At 42.4% G+C, this 15,655-nt stretch overlaps 1 protein-coding gene across 1 annotated transcript in view; it reads right to left on the bottom strand.

Annotated features, from left to right (window-relative positions):
- LOC306745363 (protein MTSS 1-like) overlaps window positions 1–15,655 on the bottom strand; it is a gene marked incomplete at its 5' end in the record, with an annotated part of 43,267 nt that overhangs the window by 1,781 nt on the left and 25,831 nt on the right. Inside the window, 13 exons of the mRNA XM_079228136.1 lie at window positions 61–318; window positions 450–609; window positions 848–1,042; window positions 1,259–1,513; window positions 1,899–2,012; window positions 3,412–3,676; window positions 5,083–5,180; window positions 5,274–5,381; window positions 5,676–5,833; window positions 10,610–10,621; window positions 11,566–11,640; window positions 11,945–12,036; window positions 13,373–13,457. Coding sequence (XP_079084262.1) covers window positions 61–318; window positions 450–609; window positions 848–1,042; window positions 1,259–1,513; window positions 1,899–2,012; window positions 3,412–3,676; window positions 5,083–5,180; window positions 5,274–5,381; window positions 5,676–5,833; window positions 10,610–10,621; window positions 11,566–11,640; window positions 11,945–12,036; window positions 13,373–13,457 — 1,875 coding nt within the window. The remainder of the gene's footprint in view (window positions 1–60; window positions 319–449; window positions 610–847; window positions 1,043–1,258; window positions 1,514–1,898; window positions 2,013–3,411; window positions 3,677–5,082; window positions 5,181–5,273; window positions 5,382–5,675; window positions 5,834–10,609; window positions 10,622–11,565; window positions 11,641–11,944; window positions 12,037–13,372; window positions 13,458–15,655) is intronic.

Here is a 15,655-nt window from a genome sequence, read left to right as displayed (position 1 = left end):
ATGTCAAGCAAGTGAAAATGGAAAGATTTAAGTGTACACATCCAATCAGTGCCTCTGTACCTGTAGAGGCTGAAGGATAAGCCCCAGTGTGGACAGGTGTGGGCGGGTAGGGCCCGGCAGAGTAGGCCCCCTGTCCATGGTAAGGAGTCTGTGTGCTGGGCAGGCCGGCTGTGGAGGCCGGCCGTTTGCTCTGGAACATGAGTCTGTAGGACTGACTGATGTCACTGTTTCTGGGGATGGTGGAAGACTTGTCAAAGTCAGAATGCTGCTGCTCAGGCTCCTGATCCCCGGCCATTGAGAAATAGTCATAGTCTGATACTAGAAAGAACAAAAAGAGATGTTAACAATGAACTGATGCGAGGTATTGTACGTTACGATACTGAAGGATAAAAGTTTAGCAGCGTACTTAAACATTGTTGACCATCGGATTCTAGATTCAAGAGTGTTACCTTGTGATGGTATTGTGTCTTCGGAGCAGCAGGGGGTGTTGGTCTGGGTGCTGTAGCCACTGGAACACTGGATGGAGTCCCTACTGGACCTCTGGGTGTCTAGCTGTAGACCTCTGGATAAGGCCAGAGCTAATTCCTCATGGGCCTCGATATCACCAGCCTGGAGCAAACACCCAATGAAAAAAAACCTTTGGTATGGGGCCTGAGAATCTCAATGTTTGGATCCAGCCAGGCACAATTCATTTAAGACATTAAAAGAATAAAAAGGTACTAATACAGACAAGGTGAAAAGAAAAGTACAACACACAGGTGAATATGTGCAATAAACACCTGGCAGAAAGCGAGATTGGCTTAATGAAGGCCGGCTGTGTTTGTATGAGACGGGGACTAAAACTGACCTTGAGAGGTGCAGCCACAGTTCTGTTCTTCTCCTCCACTGATGCTGTTTGTAGCGCTGAGGTCGGGATTGAGGAACGGCCGCTGTCATTACTCGCACTACCATTACTGTCCACTACCGCTGGGGCCTCCTTGTCTTTCTTCCTCCTCAGTGTGTTGACCATGGGCTGGTCATAAGGGCCTGGCTTAGCCCAGTCCTGTAAAGAAAGAGGCTGGTGTTCATTGTACTTCACGTTTCTCTGATGTGCTTTTGATGAGTCCTTAAAGCTTTCAGCTGTAGATTTAACCCAAGTATAAAAGATGCAAACTGATGATAAACATCAACAACAGTGAACAAAAATGAGCAAGGGTTGCATGTTGAACAAAGGAGGATGGGAACGAGTCGAACATCCAGACTGAGAGGATGAACAAACCTTCCAGCTGGGGACCCGTGATGAAGGCACCATGGGGGATCCCAACGTGCCGTTGTGAGGCTGGTCTGGCAGCAAGGCGGAGGCAGGACGTGACCATGAACGAGTGGGGCACGAGGTGGAGGAGGTGGTGGTGTAGGATGAGGAAGAAGGAGGGAAGAAGGGAAAGGCAGTGCCTGACCCTGACCCCAAACTCCCCCCGTTGGTATGCAAGTATGGGGAAGTGGCCGGACTGTAGTGGTCAAAGCCATTGGACAACTGGATGTGTGTGCGTTGGTAGGAGGAGGGATGATAACAGAAACACACAAAATAGAACAAACACAAATCAGGATAAATTAATGAAATGATAAACAGTGGGAAATGAAAACAAAACATACCACATAACTGAGGAGAAATCATACAAAAAGGATCACAAAATAATAAAGAATCAATAGGAAATGGTCACAAATGCTGAACTGAATAAAAACTGAATGAAAACTGGAGAAACCGATGCACATGCCGGGGAGTTTGGAGGCTCCTTTAACATTTCTGTGATAAAGTCGATGTTGGAAGCTTAGCACGACGAAGCTGTGTGCGCGTAACGCCGGCGCCGCACACGTATGTGAAAGAGGAGTAAGGGTTATGGTGGATGAGTGTGTTTCACCTGGTCAGTAGCGTGCTGAGGTGCACTAGCAGCAGCTAGAGGAGAGGGGGAGCTGCAGTCACTGTGGAGCTGCCCAGTTTCTGATACCTCAGAGGAGCTGGAACTGGGACATGGCTGGGACAGCGAGAGCAGCAGCAGCAAGCAGGCAGTGGGACGAGACCAGCGGGAGAGAGGGTGAGCAGGAGGGGGGGGTGGGGAAATTGAGACAGACAGAGGGGAAGAATTGCAAAGACAGACATGTCAGCAGGTAGACAGCGACAAGCAGAGAGAAGCAGTTGGTTAGAGAGCACAGGCAACTTTACACAGTGCTCAGCAGTTAGTGAGGAGTACAGGCAAATGACAACTGTCGAGAAGGCGCCCTGGGATTCATACCAGAATTAATTGCATGGACATCAGCAGCTTTGTTAAGGGAAGCACAGGCAAAGGTCTTCGTCTTTAGGACATTGAAATTATCCCCACAAACTCACCATGTGGGGCATCTATTAGCCCTGGTTATTTTATTAACGTTAAAGGCACAATGAGTAGGATTTGTCAGTTCTCATTTTTTTTTTTTTAGGAAAATCCGACTCATTGTGCCTTTACCGTAATAACAATATGCTTATTGGGAAATAATCGTTTGCATTTTGCCCACCAGAAAAGGATAAGGAGGTCAGGCCAGTTACAGAACTACACCCTCCATAGAAGTGGGTATTGAAAATGAAATGTTAGCCATGGCCCAGGCTTATTGACCCTTGAAGGAGTAAGCCCACGTAAGCCCTGTTTAGCCGGCTCTCTTTCAAACATAAACTACTGCAACTACACCAAAGAGTGAGGCAACAGGAGGGCTGATTCCTGAGACTGCACTGTAAAAGGGTCGGGTATGGACTTGCCAAACCACCTTCACTACATCATAAAAACTTGGAGTCTAACTATACCAATGTGTTCTGGACAGGGGAACTCTGGTTGCTGGCGTGCAAACAAAATGTCAGCTTCTCATGGTTGATCTCAAACCACAAGCCCCGAGCAGATAATCCTCTGGATGACCACATTGATGATTATCTGGAACCTCGTGTCAGATGGTTGGATAAAACTGACAGAATGAGACCATCTGATAGAGACACACTCTTGGTCGCCTTTAAAAATACGCTGTTGACACTGTATAATGTTATTTTAATGTGATACATTTAATGAAAATACAACACACAGTATGCTCAAGCCAAACCACAGTCTGTCACAGCAGTCAGCTCTTTAATAGCAGGATGGGGCTGACCTGTTTTGCCCTGGGATAGAATGGAGGCAGACTAATTTCCTGGGCATTTATGCTATAATAATAGCAGTAAAATGACATCACCATGATCACATAGACTTACTGTTGCCAGCTAACAGCCTCTCATAGTGGCTCGGAAGATGTGTGAGAAAAGAGCTGGTTTGGGGTTCTCTTTCAGTTTCTTACTACAGTGACTAGTTTCAACCATGTGCACATACTTAAAGGAACAATTACAGAAAAGTGTGGGTAGCTGAGGGTTTTTCTTACCTTTGTTTCAGCTGCCATGGGCGAGGATGATTTGGACAATGTGTATTGGTCGTGTGATGAAGAAATGAAGCCCGAGTCGTGGGAGGAGATGCTGGAGAGCCGGGCTGGGGCCTGCTGGGGTAGCGTGGAGCTACGGTACCGTTGGCGGGGGTGATGGTGGTGGAAGAGGTGGTGTGAGGAAGAGGAGGAAGAAGAGGAGGAAGGAGAATGAGAGTGAGAGCCACTGGATCCCCTGGAGTCACTACTGTTAACGCTGTTCAGACTACTGTGAAAGGGGAAGGAGTGATGGTTGAGGGGAGGACCAGAGAAGTTTGGCAGTGACGGGCGGGGTAAAGAGAATCAAGTGCACCCAAAGACATGGATTGAAGAAGGAAGGATGAATAAGAAAGATAAAGGAAATAAAAAAAAGAGGGAATGAAGGCAGGGGATTGGGGAGAGACAGGGTGGGAAACAATTAACACAGCACACCAAGATGCAGCAGGCAGTGACTGAGGCCAATCCAGTCAAAACGACAAACCAACATAAGAGGCGTGAAACCATAATGACAATAATTACAGGCATGAAATCACAGGATTTCATGCCTTTGAGAATAATCACACAGAGCACTCATGAAAAGCAAGAACCGCATAAACCCCAGGTATGATTACTGGGTGAATTGAGACTTTAAAGTTACTATTTGAATATCTGAAGCAGAAATAAAAATGGTATATTGCAAAATGTGTATTGTAAAAAATACATATACAATATGTACTAAATCATGTACAAACTAAAAATGAGGGATGATTATAAATTGCAAAGCATCAAAAGCTGCAGTGTCATGATGATTTGTCTAAGAAGAAAAAAAATGTCTTGTGGTGGACGGGAAGAGTTTAATAGATCCTCTCTAGCGGGTTTAACATGTTTTGAGAACCTGAGAAGCCTTGAGTGTAATCTAAGTTTCGATTAAATCACAGAAATCACCACAACCCCAAAATACATAAATGCAAAGCAATACACAACCCGGGCTTAACATAACATTTCTTTCTTTTGCACGGAACAAAAAATCATTTGGAGACACACAAAAAGCAGATGGACCGACGGTAGTAGAGATGGTCTGAACAGCTACTAAAACAAAAGTATGCTTTTTGTTTATTCTTTAAAACGTAACCATTTACCCTTAGTTTTTTTAAATGTATGTATCTGTGTGTCGTTTCTTTGACAAAGTAGGTCCACTTAATCTGATTTCAGTGGAGTGAATTCATTAACAACTATCACTAACAACGAGATACACTGAAACTAGGACAAAGCTTTTGCAAACTACTCCATATTGACCACTGGGTGGCAGACAGAGATCGTACAACACAAGAGCTTTTCTTCATGTCCTTTTCCCCGACTGTATTACACTGATGTAAGCCGTCTCCATACCCGTTGAGAGGGTCTACAGGACAGATTACACATGTATATATATAGTATACATGTCATGCTGTCATATAACCTCCAACATGACCTAATTATACATTGTATGTTGGTCATTACACTGATTTTCGAAATGGGTGATCAAAATAACTGGAGTAAATGAATTGTGACACACTGGATCATAAAAAGCGTTTATGGGTAAAGTAGGTAAATGTGCACTAGTCGAGATTGATTTATTCATGGCTGTGAGTCTTGTGATTGGCTGTAGGGGCCTACCTGCACATGCTAGACTTCCGGGACATCGTTGTGCTGGGGGATGAGGGTGGCGTTTGATATGACCAACCATAGTCTGAGCCTTTAAGGTCCAGGATCACCTGAGAGGGAGGAAAACATTAGTCCCACGTCATACCTGTGAAGAGGAACCGCTCTAAACACAGCTGTGTTTAATCTCAGAAACGTAACCTCACCTGTTCACTAGCAGGGGGAAGCTTGTGTGGGTCAGAAGTCAGGGCTTTGAGGTCATCAGAGATAGCCTGGAGATGGGTGACCTCTCCCAACATAGAAATCTCCTCATCCTAAAAGAATAAACGGCAGAAAGAGAGCAGAGTGGTCGAATGAGCTCTCATTCTCCAGTTTACCCAAAAAAGTTCTCGTTTGAATGCAGCGGTTGTTGAAAAAAGGTCTTAAATGATGGCTTGGAGGAAGAATATACATCTATTAGTAGAGTGACGAAGTAGAGTTCCTCTTTCGAGTTTGAGGGATCAAAACAAAAAGCAAAGACACTGTGGAAAACCTTTGTTGTGGAAAGCTTTTGTTGTGCTTCCTGGAGGCCGATTGCTCTCCCTCTGCCTCTGCCTCACTGTACTCACCACTACAGGCCGCAGCATGGCTACGAAACAGCAGAACCTCTGTCGGTCCTCTATAAGCGCCTTCCTCAGGGCCTGTTTCTCTGTCTCTTCCAGCAGAATGTATTTATCACTGACATCCTGCATGGCACTGTCCAACTGGGGTTGGATATCACCACGACCTTGGACACACAAAAAGAATACATACATTACGACAGGTATAGAAACACCCGATTGGTCCATTTACCATTTCACAATGTTTAAAAACCAAGGCACTGAGACATATTTTACCACTAAACCCAAAGGAACATGTTCTTCCTTTAACCTCATTCACCACACAAACACTACAAATAATAGATTTATGCTTCTGGAACACGCATGAATGATCACAAGCGATATGATCATGTAGCAATGAAAGAACATTTGGTGTTTTGGATTTTCAACGTGTTGACTTAGACTGCTGCCACTGCTCTACATGTTAATATTTTCACTGTGGACACCGCTATCTTCAGCGCCAGTATTTGAATGTCACCACTACTTTTTGTCTATCACTTCCACACAAAGGGCCACTCTTGTCATGGAGCGTTTCCTGCCTCTTGCTATCTACTTTCGGCTAATCCGTCGCTTGTCTTGGACTTCAATCCAGAATGCAGAGACAGACAAAAAGGGAGAACTTTTGTATCTCTTCGTTACTCTTTGTCAAACACTGTTTATAGACGGGGTTAAGAGAATCGGTCCGTGCTCTCACGAATGACAGGTGTGCGAGGCATCTCCAAGACCATCTGGCCCTTGTGCCGTCTATATATGTGTTTGAATATGCATATGGAAATCCAGGAAGGGCAATTACAGTCCCAAGGTGATTCTGTGTGCGTCTTTGTGCTGCGTGTTGTGTTTGTAGGAGTGCGTCTATGGTTGCATGCATTTCCGTCTGGGATTGCACGATTTTAAAGAGAGGATACCCTGAAGCAGGATCAAGCCCTCTTGAGTTCTCTCAGGAGGCAGGAAGGCTGGCGACTGCCCAAGATTACATACGGGGGGGCCTCAAAGGCATTATCTAACCACTTGAACTACACTTACAGACAAACATATACACACACACACACAGTCTTGACTTTGATACATCAAGGTTAACCCACAGTGACCCCCCCCCCCCCCCCCCCCCCCCCCCCCGCCTGTGTGTCTATTGCATCTGGGCAAAGATAACAAACTGGCGTCTTTGGTCGACATTTGGCTCCATGTCATGCAAATCCTTAGTAGAGAAAGGCTGATAGAGTTACAAAGGCAAATCACCTTCACCAAAAATGTAAAACATAAGCGTGTGTGCTCTTCCCTTCTCCGACCTGTCAGTGAAGTCTATACATTATGTAAGATGTACATACAGCATGCGGGAAGCTCTGTTTCCACAACTTTATCTCTCCATCAGTCGACTACACCACAATGAAAATGACAATTAGCATTGAGTTCAAACACCAAGTTGATGGGAAAACGCCAAATGGAAACATGTACGAAGTTTCCATGTGGAAAGATATACTACATGTATGAAGTATATCTCTCAGCTATGTACTGTGGTGGATTTAAGACAATGTTTTTTTTCCCCAAAGTGAGAAGAAAGTGCAACTACACTGGACTGTTTTGTTTTTCCATTCTTCTACTGCGTTTCCATACGGAGGGAATCCATTTCCCAAGTTGGTTTGGTGACTGTAACGCAGAGGAATGTGAGCTATGTGTGTGTTTATGGCAGTTCCTACTATATTACTTAACTCTGGAGACCATGCTGAAGTAGATGGACCATAGAAAGTCCAAATTGCAGTATATAGTTTGAGTCTCATATAGATCCAATGACCACTTTTTAAGCCGACAAGTATACAATTACATTGTACAAAGTTTTGTGGAGAACTGGTAGTATGAGAGGGCTAGACGGGCCTCAGTCATTAGTCTGGTTTCCACTTCAGGACCGAGCTCATTATTATTCACTTTCCTCCAAGAAAAAATTGTCTTTTTTTTCCTCCTGTTGTCTAGGAAATAATTTGTAAGCAGGGCTGACATTTCAAATTATGTTTTGATCACTAGTTATAAACAGCTGGCTAATCGTTTTTGAAAGGTAACACAAACAATAATCAAAGTTCATGTGTAAAGTTAAACTGCGAACAGATACCACTATATTATTTCAACTCTTTATGAAACAATGCTCAATACCGGCCAAGACAACAGATGCTTCTAGTGAATTAGGGCACTTGTGTAATGCTCAGATATTACGTGACACTGAGACATATTCCTGTGACATCACAGCCCTGCTTCCATTAACTTGGTTCAAGATGAATAAAAAACATGTGAAAACTGTTGGCCTTAGTTGGCCTTAACGTAGAAAAGTAGCTTTTCAAGCCCCAAATCCAGTGATGCTGTGGTGTCTCCTTGGCATGCAGTAAAACGAAAGATCAGACTGAATTCTGTTTTTTTCCTCACTAGTTTAAGTCTTGGCAGACTGTATTCTCAATACAACCGCTGTGGGTTTGGAAAGACGCTACTGTAAGCTGAGGTACTTTGTCTGAGACAGAGGGAAAGCCACATATTTTCTTTGTTGCCGTTTCGTTAGAGCCCATAAGAGTAGCGTTTAACATTATCACATCAGCATCCCATTCGTTCCTCCTGCACGTCTGTTAAAGGTTGACCGATCAAGATGCACATTATCACATCACTCATTTAATTACATACAAAAAAAAGGGTGAATCTAAATCTAAATTTAAGCTCATTCAGTAATATTTGAGTTTAGGCCTTTGAAAGTTAAGTCTAAATATGGATACGTGCATGTGGAAACTGACTATGAAGTGCAAATATTGTAAACTACTTTCAGCTAACCACACACCAACTGAAAAGCATAATTAGTATTCAACAAAAAGCCATCGTCAATACTCAATCAGCTTGAGGCAGACATCACTGTTGATGTAAAAGTCGTAATGACACACGAGCACGCACACAATGCAGAGAATGCTGGCACATCCTGGCATGAGCTGTCAACTTGCGGTGAGAAGAGGGGTTATTAGCCCTAAACTGAACACATTCCCGGTGTCTGTGCCACAACTTGTGCCTCTGTGCAACTATGAGAATGGCGAGCCCCTGATTGCTACTTCCTCTTTCTGTTCAACCACAGACAAACACTGGAGGTTCGTTGGAGGTCAAAGAGCACGGTCTGCATTGAAAACAAACCAATCCTGAAGTTTATTTCACAAGCGCCTTCAGTGTCCAATTATTGACTACTAGTGCCTGTGACACGCAGTGTTGACAGAATTTTTTGGATTCACACCCTAAAGATGACTAATGTAATGTAATGCATTTTATCAGTCAATTTAGGTAAACTTCATCACTTTATTAGATTAGATTAGATTTAGCAGTTTAGTGTGAATAGTTAGCTAATTTGCTCATCCTCACAGGGCGGCTGATAGGAGAAGCTCTGATATGTGTGGGATAGACCAGGAGACTCCTTTAAAGTGATAAACCTAGGACATTATGGGATTGTACACAAAATACTGCACATGTTCAGAAGATGAGTGGTTACAATGCTTCTGTTCATCCGCTTTGCTGTGTTGTGCAATCTATTATATATCAAAAAGTTTTAAGTCTCTTCAGAAATCTTACTGATAATCTATCGTTGTTTTTGCCAGAAATTCAGTGAGTAAGCCGAGGTGAATACGTTGGGGCCCGCATAGACCGCACACATGTGTATGTGCACAAACACGAAAATGAGATTAGCTTCTTCAGCTTTCACATGCTCAATGATTCCATTACATTAGGTTGCAGTCACAGGCCGTTACTTAGCCAGGCTGGGCTCTTAGGTCAGAAAAACACCCTCACAAGACACTTATCAACACATCAGATAGACACAAGCAGACAGATGGGCGGTTTTTCCTGTGCATACATGGAGTGCCCTTCATTTAGAGTGACTAGAACGAGTCCATACCTGAACTTGATTATACTATGTGTGTGTATTTATGTGATCCAGAGGTCACAAAGTTTACTAAAGTTTGGGGGAAACAGGTGCAGGTAGGTTAAGTGAGGTTATTTTCGCTCAGATCTGGGGGGGGGGGAGAGGTGAAGAAATTATTGCAATTTATAGGAAACAAGAAAGGCAATATTTTTCCCTTTTCCCTTCAGCAATGCTATAAAGTGCTTGTTTCAAGACTATCCTGGCATTTACCATAATACGATGTCCCAGTGGTTGCTGTAGGTAAACTATAGGGAGGAACAGTTTAAAAATGCTGATAAAGGGTCATTAAAATGTAAAATTACTGAATCATCTGCTTTTAATGACCTTTCATTTAAAGTTTGTAGTCAAAACAATGAAAATCCAAAAGCATTGAAAGCATCATTTTGTTCTGGTGCATGTGTGAGTGGAGCAAATGAACAGACACCTGCCTGCACAAAGCACACTGAAGGTGAACACCACAGATTAAAAAAGACAAATTGTAGAAACCGGTCTTCCTCTCTTCTTCCGACCACATGTTTTTACTATTACTGCAATACGGATTCATTGAAAAAAAGAGAAGATCTTTTCCATCTCAACCGTCATGTGGGTAAGAGCAAAGGCTCAGTTATGGAGCATCCTTTGATTTCTTGTTCAGCTTATTTTTCAAGAACACTTCACAGGCACTCTAGGTGCTTAACAACATGGGCCTCTGAGCCAGAACTACAGACAATGAATGAGAGGAGCCATAACGAAACAAAAGAGAGGAGATAGACGAGGCAGCAGTAGAAAAAGTAGAAAACTGAGGACCACAGCTTGACAAACTATACAGATGTGCCAATAACGATTAACTGTAAATGATAGTTCATCTATACATATTAAATCCTTGTATAAAACTCAATACCTGGTTGCTTCTTCACAATGCAATCAAAATGCTGTGTTATGTATTATAAAGTTAAACAAAACACGGACAATGTGTCTATTCCACAAACTGACTTACCCAGGTTTTCAGCTGCAGTGCAGAATAAGGAGGAGGACGGCATCAGAACCACAGGGGACAGGCAGAGGGGAAAAAGATCCAAGTCAACTAAAAGAGTGCCAGCACTTAACACTAATGCATCACCTAAAAAGGTGCAGTCTAATGCATCTAGATGCCAAAACAATGCACCGATACATTTTTAAAGCGTTATCAATATCAAGTGTTTCCCACCCAGTATCAGATGATACCGATAGATTTAAATTTGTTCATGCCTTTGTAAATATATCACAATATTCTACAAAATGAATTGCAATTAATTGAGTTCAACAGTATTTCATGATAATCAAAGTAATGTACACAGCTGTAGGAAAATGACACGCGCCTTAAATATTAGTAACGATCACTATGTGTAGCATCCGATATATTTTGGCCAATTTAGAGGTAAATCTACTGCATATTAGCAATAAGAGGGATTACAATGCTTGTATCATCTGTTGACTTTAGGAATGTGAGACATCCCATGATTCACACCTAAATGATCTACATCTCAAACATATTGGAAGCATATTCATCCAATTCCTTATTTGTGTAAGCCATTTTTTCTCTAGGTGAAGGCCCTTCCCTCTCTGAGAGTGCTTACCAAGTAAGGTAATGTTTAGCTTTACTAGATCTGCACAAGTCTGATCGGTAAGGGCAAACTTCTATACACATCCCTGCTGTCTCATGAAAACCTCATGATTACAATTTGGGAATTTTCCTATTTTCCAAGTTATGCTAATTAGTTCATCTTTTGAGTAATAGACTGTAGTTTCATTTCTTTTAAATAAGTTGCAAACTAGTAGAGGATAACTAAAGTCACAAATGCTCTGACATGTAATAATACAAGATTTGTCTCAATATTATTAGATAACCTGCCCTTAGCGGTGTTATTTTTGTTAATTAAAATAAGCAAAAACAAAATATGCTTTGTTTTTTACCTTTCTTGGCTTTCTTCTGAAGTTTCAGTGTGTCCGAGGACTTCTTCTTAATTTCCTGCCGGGCTCTTTTATACTCTGGTTTAAATGGACATGGTAAAAAATTAAACTGTGTGAACAACCCAGTGTCAAGGTACAATTCCTCATACACTTGCTATATACTGTGGGACAGAATAATGAACAAAAATCGTATGGCAACCTGCATGTGAAACTATGTTTTAAGTCATCATGAAAGTAAATAACATTGTCATTGGGCCTTTACATTGCTGTAAATGTTAAAGATGTGTCCTCATGTCAAAGTAATTTCTGGGTCAGCATGTTATGTTACTTTCTGTGTGTGTGTGTGCATGTGTGTGGGGGGGGTTACATTAGTTTGTCCTACCTTTAGCATGGTCCTTGTCCAAAGTGTTGACTCCTCTTTTCCACTCCTCCATCTGGTCTTGGAGAGGGTTGATCAGACCCTCCAGGAAAGCCCTGTGAAAAAAGCAAGATACTAATTTATAAGCTTGACCAGTTAAAAGATTCAAGACAATTCAAGCCTAACCTTTTGAAATGATAACCGTGACACAATTTAAATTAATCTAAAACATGAACTGCTTGGGTTTACAGTTTTCGTAAATGATTTGCATCAAAAAATAAGTTTTATTGACCGAGCATAGAGCCAAACACCCTATTTATAAGATGTAAAATAGCACGTTTATCAGTATATCTGTCGCCTGATTGTAAAGTAGCGGCGAGACGCCATACATAAAAACACATTAGTCTGGTTCTGCCTGTCTGTCTATACACTGTATGGTCCTGTCTGCCAATCATTAACAGGCAGAAAGAAAGGGGAGAAAAACAGACTGAGAAGAAAAGCTCTGCTTACGTCTGACTGTGTGTCACAGGAGGAAGTAAGAAGTCAATCTGTCAATCATTGCCCAACTGTGCTCGTTGTGTATTTGAGATGCATTTGAGAGTGTGTTGAGGAGGCTGCGAGTGTGAGAGGTAGGCAGCTGCAGGCTTACTGCATGAAACTAAAATTAGACTTCTCTCTCTTGCAGACATTTCTCCAAAGTGCGCGTGTTAGTGGGTGGGTGACCCCCCCTATGGACAGCCCTGCTATGGAGATCCAAGTGGAATCTTTACTGAAATGCCAACCGAAATTAGAGAGACCCTTGTGTAGTGTGTGTGAGGGAGAGAGAGAGATGTGGTGTGTGTGACTACACTGAAACGTTATGGATGCTTGTGTTGCCAGACAAATCGTCTCTTGACCAGCATTCCACACCAAGAGGCATTCTCACCCACACACACACAAAATGTCAAGACATGGAGGATGTGGGGAGATAAGAATTTGAATGCAGACCATATTATTGGAGTGGCACTGTTAGCACCGTTTGGGTAAAAATAAACTAACTGTTAGTAATATAGGAAACACTGAACAAATTAAATAAGGACAACCTAGGGCTGGGTGATATAGGGGCGTTGACCATTGGGGCTTTCAAAAGATAATTACACAATGAGGTTTTTGATTAATAATCATCAGTAACGTGGATACAGTGGGTTAAGGAAAATAATATAACAGCTATAATCATCTGGTTAGTTGACAAAATTACACCACTTTAATGTCTTTAAGACCAGTAAAAGACTACACTTATCCCATATTACAATATTCAAAATCTAAGACTAGTCTCATATCACATTTATTCTCCAAAATGCACAAGGGATGTATTATATCAGATCCTGTAGGTTGGTAAATGTCAATAGTGTTGTACTGTGTAGTTAAGGAGAGACGAATAAACAGTAATACAGTCTGTGTAATGTTGCTTACATGGAGAAGTGTTTGAGTTTAGCCTCTATGCTGCGATGTCTCATACACATCCTGGTCAATGACGATCCAATGTCTTTGGTCCCGCCTGAAAGACATAAAACATACAAAAAAGAATATTATTTACATGAACTACCTTAAGTGACTTCAATTTCCATGAGTGTGAAAATGAACAGAGAGAGGAACAAAAAGTTGTTTTTAGGGCTGCAGCCAAATCATTTTGCAGAACCTCTAAATATATACGTACCTGGAGAAAATGGTTGTAGTACAGTAAAGATGTAGTACACTACACAGAGGTCTAATGTTGTTAATTCATCAACTTCATACAACACTGAGAGTGACTTCACTGCTGGAAATAAATGTCTGGACTTTTAAAATGAAACACCTGTAACAATTGACCCCCACTCTCTCCACTGTGGTAATCAGTGGGGAAACACCGAGTTACAAACTGCCCACACATTCAGGTCAAGGGAAGTGATGGGAAGTTGGAGCCTTGTAAATGTGCTTGAGGCTAGTGTCAATTTCCTTCACACACACACACACACACACACACAGGCCACTGGAAGGCCTCAGGCACGACAGCTAAGCAGCGTCTGACGTTGATTGACAGAACTATTGTCTGGCTGCTCAGTATGACTAGTCTGTTTCTCTGTGGGGTCGAAGCACGGCTGTGTGTGTGTGTGTGTGTGTGTGTGTGTGTGTGTGTGTGTGTGTCATGGTGGGGCCACAGATATCTTGTATGAAACTGTGTGGAGTTCTTGCAACATTCTGTTCAGTGTAGCAGAAGAAGAGTGATCCTCTTTCAGTGTGTGTGTGCTTGTGTGTGTGTGTGTGTGTGTGAGAAAGACAGTTTGGTTGGGATGATCTGATGTGAAGTGTGAATTCCCTCCAACAGAGCAAGCCATTCTGCTGTCAGCACAGTCCTTGCTGCATGCAGAGACACACACACAGAGCCGTCACTCACTCACACTCGCAATTTATACCACACACAAAAAAAATTGTCTTTTACTTCATCGGAATCCGGCCAAAACAAATGCAAGAGGCTGCGGATTTGGCCTACAACCCTCATGGTGATTTGGATGTTACAAAAGAAAAGAAAACTCCTCTAAACAGGGAACACTATGTGCACCGGGACAATTGTGACATTTTCAACTGGATTTCAGACCCAATCACCCAATCTAAACCAGTGGAACAGCATCTGTAGTTACGGGTCTGAATCACTGTGTGATTATAAACTGGTTTCCAGACAATCTGCATCTGTCCTAGCAGACATTAGCTCAGTGTGCTTTTGACTGCTCAGTGAAAGGAGGACTAGGCAAACTAACGCAGGCTTAAGTGATGCTAGATGACACATTACAACTTTCTCCTACATTTCACCAATACATCATTTAAGTCAGTCCCATTGAGACCATTATGTCCTCAACATTTTTCCTCTATCCATTCATTCATTTTTTTCCTACCCCACATGCTTGTTATTGCAGAGGGTGTGGCTACTACATACCATAAAAGGCCTTTCTGTTTTACAGAACCATAATGCTCATTCATTCCTGCGTTGACTTGTTTAGTCATCCTATCCATCCATCCATCTGCCCATCTCACCCTCACTATGACTGCTTGTTATTCTAGAGGGTGTGGCGGAGAGATGCCACAAGGAGGCCACACGGCCGAAGAAGTAGGATTTAGTGCTGGCAAATGTTTCTTAGAGGGGGGTTTGGTTTCAGGTGATTATTCATTTGTTCTACCCACACTCCTGGATTTGATAGGAGGCATATACGAGAATCAAAATGTGCTCTTGACTCTACACACAGGTGTGCCACCAGTGCGGGTGTATGGGTGTGATAGATAGATTAAACTCTAGCTCACACTCAAGTCAGATTTTGTAAGATTATTGAAATAGCTCCATTTCCATGTGAATAGAGTTCCACTGAATAGCGCACTTCCTTTCAAGAAACCCCTTTTATAGACGGTAGCATTGCTCAAGACGTGGTTTTAGGCATAAAAAACTCCTCCCATGCCATGAGCACAAACGGGCACAAAGTTCAGGTAACTGCGCCTTGAAACTAAGACCGTTTCCACAATAGCGAGATGATAATCATGAGAAAAGTCTTTTGTTGAATTTAAATAATTCAGCAATACCACATACTCCATGTGTGAAAGAGACTCGTCTCTCCGTCTCACAGCAGGTAGTCAATGTGGCCTCTGCCATGACATCCGGTTAGTGTGGAAACAGTGTGTGTGTGATTGTGTAATCAATGCGTGTGCCCGACACAATCTGACGTGGGCTCG

Source organism: Taurulus bubalis, assembly GCF_910589615.1.
Source record: "Taurulus bubalis genome assembly, chromosome: 12".
Lineage (NCBI taxonomy): Eukaryota > Metazoa > Chordata > Actinopteri > Perciformes > Cottidae > Taurulus > Taurulus bubalis.
Note: the sequence above shows the minus strand (reverse complement) of the source record. Positions and strands in the feature narration are given on the sequence as shown.